General features: G+C 26.0%; 1 protein-coding gene across 1 annotated transcript; it reads left to right on the top strand.

The window, feature by feature from the left end:
• The first annotated feature begins 772 nt into the window (after positions 1-772).
• Positions 773-2,811, top strand: LOC101491567 (transcriptional activator hap3-like). The gene is made up of 2 exons (XM_004498378.3): positions 773-857; positions 2,258-2,811. Exons 1-2 carry the CDS (start codon positions 803-805, stop codon positions 2,644-2,646), a joined length of 444 nt encoding a protein of 147 aa, XP_004498435.1. The 5' UTR covers positions 773-802; the 3' UTR covers positions 2,647-2,811.
• Positions 2,812-15,908: the final 13,097 nt, after the last annotated feature.

Raw genomic sequence — 15,908 nt, 5'->3', positions numbered from 1 at the left:
ATTATAACTTCTTCTAAATTATTCTCAATAACTACAAACGTGTATATCAAGGGAAAAGCCATGATCAAGGATGAAAGTTTCTCGATGATTACTTAAATTAATACAAAATATAGAGTAGCCCCATTGCTCATGAATGATTTGTTACACTCTATAATGATAGATTCCTCCTCACCAATGATTTTTCTAGTATTTGTAAAAAAAAAAACAAAAAAAGTTACATGCATGGTGATAAATAGCTTTTGGGCCAAAGTAGCGAGAAGTCTTCTAACTCTCTATTACTTTTTTTAATTGTAAAAGTTATGTGTATTTATTTTATATCATCTTTAGAAAAACTTATATTGGGTTATCTCTATTTGATAACAAATTAATGACAACTTGGCATTATTATCAAACCTCTAAATAATAGTTTTTTATTTTTTATTTCCAAACAACTAAAATTTGATGTGTAAAAGAAGAAAAAAACTAATATTTGTCAACAAATAATACCAAGAAAAACCTCTAAACAATTATTTTAAAACCATATCTGATTTTATTTAATGAATCAAATATAATATAAGTTTTTTCATTATTTGGAATTCAATATAAAGTGCTTTAATATAAAAAAATATATATTAATTTCTAAATATATATAATTAATAAGTACTCCATCACACGTGTACATATACTAATAGGTGACATCTCAGCAATTTTACTTTTCTAATTTACACCGTCAAGTCATTCACCCTTTATAAATTGAGAAGACTAAAGACTAAAATTCACGACCATTATCCAATCAATCAAAATTAGTCCTAAATTAAGTACTATGGAGCATGGAAGCCCCTCCTCTAACCATAGCCGTAAGGCACAATCAAGCTCTGGTAAGCACTCTAAACAACAAAAATTGTATGTATACACACACTCATATTCACTTTGATAATGTGTTGAGATCATCTTAATTCTCAAAAGAAATAAAGAGTTATTAATATATTTAAAAGAGACAATAACACAAAATAAAAATATTTTAATTTTTTGTGTTGGACAAAAATTTAAGGTGCCAGTTTTTTATTTGTATATGTTATCTATCACAAATAAAAATTGTTCTTTCATTTCTTTTGGAATGAAGGTGATCTCAAAAGTTGAATAATAGATTGTAAATTGAATAATGAAGATAACTAAATATTTTTTTCAATTGTTTTTCCGTAAATATTTCCTTTGAACAAGTGTGAAACAAAACTTTGGCTTTGATTGTGCATCACTTTGACATGCTAAAATACTTGGTTTTTGAATTTTAATTTAATTTGTGGGGATGACAAAAATAAAAATATATGGATTATATGTTTGACTTCCATTTCTTCCTCTCAATTTTAAATATTTTATTATTGTTATTATTATTATTATTTTATTATTATTATTATTATTATTATTATTTTATTATTATTATTATTATTATTATTATTATTATTATTATTATTATTATTATTATATCAATATGACATTGATTTCAATTTAGATATTGAAACTTATTTTTATATATTCTATATATAAGTACTAATTTATATACGCTGTTACTGTAATTTGTTTACATCAGTCAATTATAATTATTATATTATTAAAAATATAATTTAATTTGTATTGTATATACTGTCAATGTAAAAAAAAATTATACAGTAGAAAACTCATTATCTATTGTGTTGATGACTTTATCAAATTATGACAAGAATTAATCATTATTAATATTTAATTATTGTAATTGATTAACGGTATAAAAACTATTTACAATAAATAAATATTTTAAACTTGTGACAATAAATAGAGATCACCAAAAATGTAAGTATGGAAGGAATGAATATTAGGTTTCAATGAAGTATTCTAGTTTTTTTTTTTGACTTAATTGAAAATTTAGTCTATATATTATTATCAATTTATAAAATTGGTCTTTCTATTTTAATAGTCGATATTTTTGTATCTTCGTTAGATTTTTGAATTAAAAAATGACAATTTGACATATTTTAAATAACATGACATACAATTATATGATATAGAGTCATATAAATATACTAATTATTCAGAAGTCATTATTTAAATTAAAAATATGAAAAAATTTCGAAGCTGGAAGCTAAATTTTCACACGCTTTATTTTAATTTCATTGATGTTAATAATTTTATATTATCGTATCTTATATCATATTTTTTAATTAAAAAAAATAAAAATAACCAAAGCTGAGGATATTTAAAATAGGGGATTAAAATTAACTAGAATATTTATTTTTGGATTTAGATACTCGGAAGGAAGGGAAGAATGGTGCAGGAAGTGAGGAAGTGCATATGCCAATCGCAAATTTGGCAAAAATCATGAGGCGTGCTCTTCCCGCTCAGGTAAAAATATCTGATGGTGCTAAGGAATCAATGCAATTGTGTGTCTCTGAATTCATGGGCATTATCACTACTGAGGCTAGCCAGCGTTGCAAAGTTGAGCATCGCAAAATTGTTACCGCTGAAGATTTAATTTGGGCTATGGATAGGTTGGGCTTTGAGGACTATACTGCCCCTCTTGTTCTTTACCTTGATAACTATCGTAAAAATGAGGCCCAGATTACTGCCATGGCAATTGCCCATGGGCTTAACAAGGATGCATCCAGCAGTGGCAGTGGCAATGACCAACCTTGATTGGGAGAATGCTATAAGGACTTATGCCAATTCATTTATGGCGTAATAATAAATTGTGTTTTGAATAATTCATGTTATGCTTTTAATAATTTCTGCTTCAAACTTTATGCCTTTATATTGCTTCCTTTTTCTTTTTTTGCTTTTCTTATTTTGTGTTGCTTTCATTGGTCATCATTATGAACTATTAAGTTTCATATATCATAAAAGTTTATTGTCGGTATGGTTTTATTGTTATTATTATTATTATTATTATTATTATTATTATTATTATTATTATTATTATTATTATTATTATTATTATTATTATTATTATTATTTCACTGCTTTCACTTTCACTTTGTTTGATGATTTTTCCCCAAAAGTTTATTCCATGTTCTTAAAGTTTTGTAAATTCTTTTTTTTTTCTTTCTAAAAAATGAAAGTTTTAAACATGAAACACCAAAAACCATAAAATGTTGTTTTTAATTATTGTATTTTCTATACAAAACTTTAAAAATAAGAAACCAAGTAATAGTAAGGTAAAACGTTCACAATTAAAATTGAAAAAATATAAAATTTGACATGTATTGATATATTTGATATTTATATTAATAATTAAATAATTTCTTTTTGTAAAAAAATATTTTCTATTATTTATATAATTATAATAAGCAAATATTGTCTGCCAAAAGTGTAAGTAAAATAAGTTTGATATATTTTATAATTTTTATTACTCATAGTAGTAAATATTGAATATTTTTACAATAGAACGCATAATATTAATATAATGTGATGGTTTTTTTGTTGTTTGGAATTTGAGAAAGTGAAATAATATGTGATATATTTTATATAGAGAATTATTTTGTATGTGAAATTTTATATCATAAACTTTTATCTATCGCCTTAGATTTATAGCTAAATTGTAATTTAAAAACATACCTTAATTCTAAATTAAAGAACAAATATTAAATATATTCTAAATATAAATTATAGATCTTAACAATATGTTAATCTAAATTTTAAATATATTTAAATTTAAATTAAATATTTTAAAGATATTTAGCATATTATTTTCAACATAATACATATAAAAATAATATTTTTTTATTGTGAAATGATTTTTCCTAAAATACAAAAGTCAACAAAATTATTATTAATTTATAAAACAAATGTATCAAAATCCTTTAATTTATGAATCTACCGTAGATCTCTTTATTATGGTTTTATTAAAATTGCCTTAGCTAACACATTCTAGAGTGAATTGACTTTTTTTTTAATGCTTTTTACTCTAAGAATAATTAAGTTGAATGTAAAATTTGATTTGAGATCATTATCCAATATTTCTTAAAAATAATGGAGGATTCCATTACTAAAATTTTGTGCATGTAAAGGCATATAATAAATACTTTATTAATGTATATCACATATACATGTTAAAAAATGTATGTCTGTTTTGTCAAAGAAAAAGTGTATGTACTAAGTTATATAAAATTAAACAATTTAATTACCTTTTTTCTTTTGTTTTAGAAAGCGAGGATTGTTCTTTTTTGACAGGGGAAGTGAGAGGATCTTAACTCATAAAATAAAATTTGGTTAAAAAAATTCATGGAAAGTAAATGCATTAATTCTTTTTAATGTTTTTGGTCCAACTGAATTTTAAATGTAAAATTAATTTTGTTTTTATATCGGCAAAACATCTACTATATTTGACTAAAATGTACATTTCACACATTATTGAATCTGCATTTAAATTGATATAAAGCTCAATTTTAAACTCAACTTTAATTATTTCTCGTCATTAAAGTACTAGATATACAATTTTACTCAAATTCTTAAGTTAAATGATAAAAACAATTCTTGAGTAAATATGATAAGAAAAATATGCACAAAGAAATACATAGAGTGTAATTCAAATATGATCGAAAACTATAAAATCTCAAATGATTTAGAATAGTTAATATTTTGATCAAACATTTTCTGTGGAAATTAATTTTTACTTCCACGTAGTCTTTTACGAGCCTTAGACTTAAATGAACAATCCAATATGCAACTTTGGAGGCTCAACGAGTATCCAAAATAACCAATCCAAAATGGCTTTCTCAATAATAGACTTAGATGATGTCTCAAAATTTATCTCATCGTCGTAATGACCGTCTTAGTTTAGGATCAATTTAATATGTAACTCATTAGTTTAGGTTCAAAAGTTTATATTGTATAAATCATGTATGTAAAATTTTATATAAATTTAAAATGATTTAATATGTTATTGAAACTCATAAAGATTACCGATATTAAATACAAGTGCATAAGACATTAAGTTTAATATATCTCAATAATATATCAAATGATCATTTTAAATTTATACAAAACTTTATATGCATAATTTATACAATATAAACTTTCCATTCAACGAACAAAAATGTAAAAAAAAAATAAAACTAAAAGAAATTGAGATGGTTTCCAGAGAATAAGAGGATCCAAACTCTATTTAATGTGTAATATTAGAGCTTCAAGTTGCTAAATTATGTGATTCTCCATAATTGGATAGTAATTCTCAAATTAATTTTCCCTCATTCAAATCAACGAACCATGATTACAATATTATGTATTTTATTTTCCATGCATATATATGTTTTGATACAACATGTAAGTTTTAGTTTTCACATCAAAGTTTACATTCAAGAAAACTATCATAATTATAAAATATTGAAATATATGATTCTCACATAATAATGATATTAAAGACTTACCTTCTTATATGATGGTATGATGAAGAGTAAAAACATTAATAGTCTAAATCTCAATCTATCACTTTCTTGTTCGTTCTTTCTCAAGACTTGTTCTTGATGACAATTGGTAGATAAACTTTATGGAAGAGACAAAATCCTTGAACATTCATCGGTTAGTAAATTCCATCAAGTTGTCAAATTTATAAAACTTATTTGTACGCTTTCACGGATATTTGCATATTTTCATATGAGTCACCACAATAAATTTAATTATTTTTAAATTATTCTTCCAGTGACGAGGGAAACATAGTAAATTAAATATCTCATATATAACTAAAAAACAGTAAGATACAAATGAAGGGGCATTTAATATCACAAAAAAGATGGTTTGAATTGTAACACTTTTATAATAGATATGTTTGTTAAAAATTGGTTATCAAGTTTTACAACTTGAAATATTTAAAACTTCAAAATGTTAATCATAGTTAGTATTAAAATAATAAGTAAAGTGATTGAGTTGTGAGCAGCGTAATAACAAATAAGACGTAAAGAGTAAGGAAATCACACACAATTTATACTGATTCACCCAAACATTAGACTTCATCGAGTTCTCACTCTTGGTGAGATTTTTCAATAAAATACTTGTGGCCACTTCTCAATTTCTCCACTTACACAAGTTTGTCAATCTAATATTTCTCTCCTATATGTTCTTAGCCTTAGCTAGGATCCTATAATTTCTTCTTAGTCACACTAGACCTAACAACACTCACATCTTAAACCAAGCCTCTTTTATAAATCAAAAAGATGTCTTCAGAAAGTTTACAAATAGATTATTTAGTCTGCATCAAGTTCTCATGACTTGATTAAGATAAAATGAATCTTCACACTCTTGTATTTGATGTAGCTAAATATCACTATAAGGGGGTTGGATAGGGGTTTTGCTGCTTAAAAATAATTTTCTCGTGTTTTGGATACTATCCTCTCAGAGAGGAAGAAAACTCGAGGATGGTTGTTTAAATGTTAAATCAGAGCTTAGTAAAAGAAAGAGATAAATGTAAAGAATGACACACATAACTTTTATACTGGTTCACCCAATGAAGGCTACGTCCAGTCCTTATGCCCTTGTGTGATTTCACTAATGTTCAAACAGACCAACCTCTCATAGAGGATGATTACACTTTGTGTATTTTTTAGCCTCACCAAGCTTACAATCAAGTTTCAACTATTTTCAAGTGTAACTCACGTGGAAATTACAGAGTGATATGAATGTGATTGTTTCTCTTTTCTTAAACACTTTCTAAATGGATATTTCAAAGATCTAATGAAGGATTGTAGAAAGTATAAAGAAATGATGGATATTGCTCTTGATAGATTTGAGATATTTGATCTTTTTATGTAATGTTGTGTGTTTGATAATGAAGAACTCTCTGCCTTTTATAGAGACTTTGAGATGATATTTTCAAGTGACAAAAGCTTTATGACCGTTGGGGACTTTGATCAAAAAGTCCAAGGTCTTTCCTTATAATTACAAAATTGCCATCCAGTTTTCATTTGACTAATGTAGTCTGTCCTCCTGCACGAGGTTCAGTATATCTAGGACTTTCAACATGTGTTGTCCTTTTCTTTTTCCTTTCTTTAAGGCATGTAAAAGCTTCACGTGATTGATTTTTTCTCTTTCCTTTCTTTAAGACATGTGAAGGCTTCTATTTGTAGCTTGTTTGTTGATGCCTTTATGAAGATTGACTCTATATTGTTTTCAATCATACAAGAATGATATATAGGTTTGCATTTAGCCTTTTCACATGATATGATGGGTTGCTTTCAAAGGTGTTGGGTTGCTTCCCAAGACATTGACCATAGACCCATCCTAGTGTAGTTATTCCGCGTACCTTTCTTTTGCCATCTTGCTTCTTTATTTAAAAAAATATTATTTATTCATTCTTTAATACTGTTTTGCCTTTATTTAATGAATAAAACAATTTGTTTCAGCGAGGATGAGTATTCTGCAGATTTGAAGAATCATCCTCTCACGAGGTCATCCTCTCGAATTCCAATCCTCCAGATTTGAATCAGATTTTGTTCTTTTTTGTCTTAATGATTAATAACTTGTTTTCTTACATGAATACACTCAAAAGCACAGATTAATCATTAACCATAATCATAACATTTTAAACAGTTTTGTTATCATTAAAACCATTAGAGAGATTTTGTCTCAACATTATTTAATTTTGATGATCTAGGATGAACATTTAGTGTCATTGAACTTTAATCAAGTTTTACTCTTTTTGTAATAAGAGTGTTTGAATTTTACTCTTTTTGTAATAAGAGTGTTTGAATATTTGATGCAAGTTCTTATACATGCTTCATGTTATGAGCTATTCTCTATTTATAGATAACATGTAGAGCTTCGACAATATTTTCAGGCCTTCATGTGACCGTTGAGTTTAAGTCTCAACACATGATAATCTTTGATAAAGTTTTTCTTGAAGAGTTATGAGCATTCTGAATTTAAGTGGATATTAGAATATTTGTTAGGTATGTTCATGACTAGTGATGTAGTAGAGAGAAAATATAGAGTTAATCACACTTTTCCAAGCTGATATTGTTCGTTGTAGTGAATAGTGCAAGTACATTGATTTTAACAATTTGTTTGTCACAAAAGTGTTTTTGTAATTTTTTTTCAAACTTTTGAATATTCAATCGTTTAGATGTTCATAAAATTATTGTTTGAATTTATTGATGTTGAGTTGTTTGAACTTTATAGGACTCAATTTTCATTTATTTCTTATCATAACTTATTCATCATGATCAATATTCCTTTTTGTCTTAAATAAGATATGAGGGATTTGAAGATTCTTCATTCTTTAATTGATCATTTATTGCATGTATGTTTCTGAGTTGATTCTTTTTTTGTTTCTCGACAAAAATGTGAATTGATCAGCTTTTTGATCCTTTTAACACATGTATAATAATTATGATCTTTTAGCACATAACTTTTTGAAGTCCGTCAAAAAGTTAGTTTTGCCTTGTGAATCATTGATTTATGTTTTGATTCTTTTATTATTTTATGTCTTAAAAGAGTCACACAAAAACACATATTAGACAATAATATGTATCAAAATCTATCAATAATTTAATCATTAATATTCGTTATCTTTAAAACATCATTAAAAAATTTTCTCGACAAACAAATATAAGTCTAGATGTTAAAACACTAAGCTCTTGGACTTGCACCATTCAGTCACAAGTTTATTTTGATACTTGAAAGTTTGTTGTGAGTAAAAGCATGAACTTGTAGGGTTTCCAACCTCTCAAACATCTTTAAAAAAACACAAAAGTTATCTACAACCATTCTAGTTGTTAGCAATCTCTTCAATGTGGTTGGTTCCAACACATAAATATATTGGTATCTCAATTGGTATAGATATCACAATATATATCCCTCAACATTCATACACTAGATATCTTACCACACTTCGTTTAATAGACTCAGTGGTTCACATTAGATATTTTCAAAAGATATTTATGAGCATATTTTTAATCAAACAAAGAACAATTGGTTTCCTGGCACAATTTCTAAAAAATTTAGAGTTTCATTTATGAGATACACAAATACAAAAGGAGAAATTGATTAATTAACTAATTTTTTTATTGAAAATAAATTGATCTATCTTAATGCTAAATGGAGCACTTTATTTTTTTATGAGAAATGAAGATCACTATAACATCTCAATTTTTCTAACCTTGATTAGGATTTATTGTGTTGATGGGTAATTAATGGATTAATAAGACTAAATAAGTATTTTTTTTAATCGAAAACTAAGTAAGTCTTAGAAGAAGAAAAAAAATCCTAATTTGGATATGGTATATGGTAAGAGTTCTTGGTTCAAATTTGAAGTTAAAAGTTTGTAGGTTTAACTAACAGTGTAATTTAACACTAATAATTTTGTTATCATCCTCCTAGAGTGATCATATTAGGATTAATATTAATTTTGTTTAAGATGTGTTTTATTATTTTTATTACATCAAAATGACATAGTAATTAATATTTTTTCTAGTCTCATGTGTGTTGAAAATGGTGCTATATAGTATAAGAGACAATTTTAATAAAATTAAGGATAATATATAGTACCACTCTCAACACACATAACATTAGAAAAAAAATATTAATTACTATAGTAAATATTAAAATAGTATATTAAAATATCTAATAAGAAAGTATTAAAATAGTATACTATAGTACTATATATCTTATATTTCGTTATTTTTTTTATCATAATATTTAATATTTTTCTTTACTAAAACAAATGAATTTTGAAATGAAGTTGGAATATCTGTATTGAAACTGAAACATATCAGAAGGTATACCTCTTTTGATATATTGCTGAATTACATATTTGATCACCAAAAACAATATTGATTTACCTTATCTCTTTTACCATATAATAACCAAATTATTTTTTACATCTCAAAATCCACGGAATTGTCGCATGTAGTAGTAGAGATGAGTGCACGCTTATATTACCAAGACTGCAACACTAGTTAGCTAGCTTACAACTAATAAGTTTATACGACAAAAAAAAAAGACTTATTTGTTAATAGTCATTTGTCATGAATTTATAACTTTTTTCATTAACTTAATTATATCATTTTTTTATAAGCTACTTCAAATAACTTTGAAATATATGATTTAATAGGTTACTATTTTTGTCAATTTTTCTCTTATTATTTTATTAAAGTTCAGTTTATATCTTTTATTGTTTATTTATTATAATTTAAAATAAATAAAAGAGGTATGGTGACACATCATGCTGGCTACCCTTGCAGGGTTGTGCATACCTCTTTAAAAAGATCAAAATGCTTCAAATTGTTATTGCTATCTATAGCCTAATTTCCTTATAAAGCAACACATGAAGATAAGGACATATGATTGTTTACGGAGTTTACAAGTAGTGTAGCTTTGGGGACGAATCGACGGACCGAGGCCACTACCACCTTAAATTTTTTTCTTCGGTAAAAATAAATATATTTATAATAATATTTATTTACAATATATAATATATATAATTAATGTTTCGTTAATAATGTCAAATTATGGAATAACTTAGTAGTAATTAAAATTTTTATAAAATTAAAATTACCACTGCACCAAAATCAAACACATAAAATTAATTAAAAATATTATATTTTTATATTAACCCAAATAAAACTTATCAAAATTTGCCACTCTATAGCGTAGAGTTTGTTTATACCGTTATTTCATTATAATTATTTAATTTATTACATTATATTAAACAAAAATTTAATTAAATACAGTTATTAAATATTTTGTCAATATGACGAGTTATTATTATTTATTAGTTGTTAGTGTAAAATAAATTTACACTGGTGCTTCTTATTTAAATTATTGTTTATATATAGATGTATTTCCATGTATTAAGGCAGCGTTATTGACGTTGTAGCACAAATTAAAATGGTGTCTTGGGGATGGTTCATAAATGGGGTCGGTAGAAACTCACATTTTAATAACCCGATTGGTTGTATTGTAAACTTTTAAATATTTTACGTAACGAAGACAATTAAATTTAGATTTAATGTATATATGTAAAAAAAAATACAAAATAAGTAAGGTAAAAATCCGTATAATAAATATGGACATAGAAACGTATAATTATTCACAAAATTAAATGAATATGGGTGCGAGTTCGGGTACTGTATAGTACTCACTTCATCCCATATTTATATAAATATATTATTTATTTATTATATTAATATTTAGTTGAATTAATTTTTTTTTTTTATGTTTTAACATATATTAATATCATTGGACCACTACAATATTTATAATCGAAACATAAATGTTTGTAAACTTTTTAAGAATTTGATTATGATGAATAGGTAAATAATTGCGACTTTATAATTAAAAGTTGTGTCTTATTAATCGTAACTTTATAATTATACTTGCGACTTTCTATCAATTATTTTTACAGATCTCGAATAACATTGTCGTAGAACTTGCAACTTTATAAAATATTATTATGGATATTTGAACGTGTATTGTAACAAGCGTTCATTTGAAATATTTTGAGTTAAAAAATATTTTAGTTTATAATATTTTATGATTGAATTTAAGATATTTGGATAATTTTTAAATTTAATCACAACAATATTATTTATTTATCGATTTATTTTAGTTAAAGTATGGGTAATGAGAATCAGTACAACCACTTAAGTACTTAGAGGGTAAAGATACAAATATTAAAGTTGATACTAAAAAAGGTACATACATGAGTATGAATATTTTTTTAAACTGTAGGTATAGAAACGATATTATAATACCTTGTCCAACTCTATTCATTGTCATCCCTAATTGTCCGGTATAATGTAATGGGTTGCAATACCCCTTGAGGTGTTTACATTCAAATTAATCTAAAAAGTAATTGTAAATTGATTCAAAATATTCATAAAGCCCCCAAAACCAAATATTTGTGTATATTTTTAAAAGTCCTTTTATGAAAATCGCACGGATCAGATTTTAGATTTCTTTTTCAAAGCCAAACCAAATCACAATGATAAATTTTAATGTTTATTTATTTTTTATTAATATGATATATTGCAATTATATGTTATTTATTTGTTTTTATTTTTTTCTTAATAATACTTATTAATTTAATTCAATTTATTTTATTACTATTTCATGTATTTTAAATATAATCGATTATTGTTTTAAGTATATTATATATTTTTGCATCGAACCCATTATTCTATTATGTTTTATAATATTAATATTTTTTTACAATAATCTGATTTAAACCGCTTAAAATTAGATTAGATCGAATAAGTTTTTGCCTCAAAATAGATTCAAGCGGTTAAATAAATTTTTCTTCTAAAAAAATTGTAACTAGTAGGTCCTTACTCTTTGAATTGCCTCATGGTTAATTCGACTCACTAATTTGGTCATTGATTCAAAGCACTGATGCATAATTCTACTATTGCAGCTTCCTGGTAAAATTATTGCAAATATTCTGTTGTACCAGCATGTTTTGGACCATTAGTAAAAAAATGTTTCGTAATTTGCATATTATTGAAAAGGTTATTGAAACATAAAATTTAACACAAAATAAGATATAAATACAATAATATATATAATAAATCATGTTTTATTTTTTATAAAATGCCAAAGTATTACTAGTGTTTAATTTTATGTCAAATTTTATATTTCAATGAATTTACTGTGCAATTATGTCTGGTAAAAGGGAATTTACTAGTTGGTTCATACACACAAGTTCTTAGTGTGATATGTCTTATAAATGGTGTTAGCGTATTTTGGGTGGTTCCTTTGCATTCAATAAGATATCACGTTTTTGGTTTCCTTTCACAAGTAACAATAAGTTAAAGCCATTGTTTTCCTTATGTCCTTAACTATTTTTTGTGTTCAGTTATAATCCAATGTCATTTTAGGGCTTTACGGTGCCGTGAGACATTTGTATGTGAAAGGAGATTATCACGATTTCATTTCGCAAAAGGAAGTAGTAAGGTAGAGATCACTACTTCTCTCTCTTGTACTATAAATAAAAGTAAGTCCAAAAATTTTAGATTAAAAAAATATTAAAATAAGACGAAAAAAAAAGTAATATATATTAACTAGTTAATATTCATTGTACTGTATGACTAACTAATTAATTGACAAATGTCACGCTTAAAAAAATTATAATTAATCAATTGGTAAATATCACACCAGTCATAAAATTATTTTTTTGCTTTTATTTTAATTTATACTGGTAGTTGGTTGAACCTTACTTTTTGTAAAAAAAACATGCTTTTTTTGAAAGTACCAACCGAAATTCTTTTAAATTTAAATTAAAAACTAACAACCGACAAAAACGGTAAGTATAAAATAATAAATTTAATAAAAATAAAACTAAGTTGTCCTTAAACAAAAGTTAAATATAAAAATAAAATAAAAAATAAATTAATGAAGTAAGATTAGAATCTTTTTTATTAATAGAAAGTTTAGAAGATTTAAATACTCTAATTAAAAACAAACGTCACACTTAATGTATACATTTTTCCTCTTTTTATGGTGTTTGCATTTGTTTTCCCTATATTATTTTGGAAAATTAGAGAAGACAGTGGACCAAATACTTAGATTTTTAGTAGCACTAGAGTAGCTATTGGATGCCATGAATGAAGCATAAGATACATATAAAGACATGCTCTTGTCTCACCTTGTTTCGTATCATAACCAATCAAATTTGTATTTTTGTTCTTTTAACTCTCTATAGCCATGACCCGAGTCTATTGAACAATAGTAGTAATTATTTTTTAACATCCTTATAAATTTTCTATTATATTTTGAGCTCTCTATCTTTTTTCAAAAAATACTTTTGAAATATTGACATCCTCTCTCTATATATAAGACCTTGTTGTTAACTATTAATTCATGAAAATTAAGAGAATTGATTGATTCAGTTAATTAATAGTATTATAATTTATAATTTTTTCCTAAAAAAATCTATTAACTATATTACAATATTTATTTCTTTTTTGCTTCAAAAGATTAAACAATAAAAAAAAAGTAATTAACACAACAAAAAATATAAGCGAAAAAAAGAGACAAACTTATATAGTATTAATATTAGCTAGATCTTGAACTTGTGCTATGCACTGACAAAATATATGTGAGAAATAGTATTCTTTTTGAAAACAAATATCTATTGCAAATTGAAATCTAAGGTAGAAGATGAAATAAGGAGAAATTAAGAATATAACTTGCAAACTAAATAGCACATTAAATTGATTTGCAATATGAGAAGTTACGGAGACCAACATTATATCTATTTAGTAGAATAATGTGAAAAGACAACAAACTATATTAATTGAAAATTGGAAGAATTTGAAAAGACAAAAACATTAGTTTAATTTGATATTAAAAGAATCAAATTAAATTTTTTTATTTATTAAAAGCTTATATTCTCTTTTTCTTCGCGATTATAAAGAAAAATTCATAGTTGGTAGAAAAATATAAGCAATTTATCAATTAACTTTCATTTTATTAAAATTTTATTTTTTACTATCCGTTTATATCAAAAGTTATAAGTGACACTTTTGAAAATATATTTATTTTTTTATGAAACAAAAAATACATTTTTAAAGGGAGAGATCAAAAATATAATTACACTAAATTAGTATTTTGGTTAAATCTACAATTATGACTATTTATTAAACTAAATTATGTTTAACTTTAATATAACTAATTAGTTAGTTATTTAGCTTGAATGTTCATGAGTCAAAATCCGATGGAGGAAGAGGAGTTAGACCATTATGATGTTGGATCAGAACAAGACCCGCGTGTGAGAAGTAAGAGAAACAAAGTTAGACCCAAATGAATGAATGATAGTATCATAGATTAGATAAGAGGAATGTCTTTGCCTACATAAAAATAAGATCTTTCTAGAATATCTTATGAATTCCCAAGGGTACATTACCGTTAGATTTACATTCTGCTAGGAGAGTATTTTTACTGCTGTCAACTAAATTTCAATACTATATATGTACTATTGGGAACAATTAGTAAAGGCAAGAAGAAATTCAGTAAATTCAAAAGCTACTTCACTTACAGAGGACAATTCTTTTTAGTGCATTTTATTCTTAATTTTATTTTACTAAATTTATTTCCCTTACATTTGGTGCTTTCATCGAGTTGCTATGGCTGCTACTCCACCCACCCCTCTAACACCTCTAACCCCCGAGCTTGCTGAAACCTTACACTAGTTGTTACTCAATTAATAAGTCTTTCAGGCCAACCTCACTCAACTCTCCAGCGAACTTATACATATGCGAGCTTGCTTGGGTCCCCTTGGGTTTCCAACTCTCATGGCCAAACACCCTCACCATTTCACCAACACCTACATCAAGCTCGAAATTCTCAAATTCGACGGTTATGATGCTTTAGGTTGGATCTTTAAAATCAATCAATTTTTCGAGTTTCATCAAACTACGAAGGAACATCTCATTATTGCTTCTTTCTACATGGAAGGTGAGGCCTTGTCTTGGTTTCAGTGGATGCATAGCAACAACCAGTTGTTTTCATGGCAAACATTCCTTAATGCCTTGGAACTTCGTTTCGCACCTTCACAATTTGATGACCCAAAAGGTGCTTTGTTCAAACTTTGTCAAACTACCACTATTAAAAATTATCAAAGAACTTTTGAAACCCTAGAAAATAGGATTACGGGGCTAGCTCCACAGTTCTATTTGAGTTGTTTCATCTTTGGCTTGAAACCCGAAATCAAACGTGAAGTTCAAGCATTTCAACCCGTTTCACTCTCTCACGCCATTAGCTTGGCCAAACTCCAAGAGGATAAACTCAACGATCATTCAAATTCATTCATCAATTGTCGCCCATAAATTGCTTCCTCTCCCCACAATTGTTTCACACCTAGCCCTTCATTTACCACAAAAGCAAACCCACCTCCATCAAACCATACCTTACTCTCCCTGAGACAACCCACCATCAAACTCCTAACACCTGCGGAACTGCAACCCCGTTGC

This window comes from Cicer arietinum, chromosome 4, assembly GCF_000331145.2.
Source record: "Cicer arietinum cultivar CDC Frontier isolate Library 1 chromosome 4, Cicar.CDCFrontier_v2.0, whole genome shotgun sequence".
NCBI lineage: Eukaryota > Viridiplantae > Streptophyta > Magnoliopsida > Fabales > Fabaceae > Cicer > Cicer arietinum.
The sequence above is the reverse complement of the archived record's forward strand: the minus strand, read 5'-3'. Positions and strand labels throughout refer to the sequence as shown.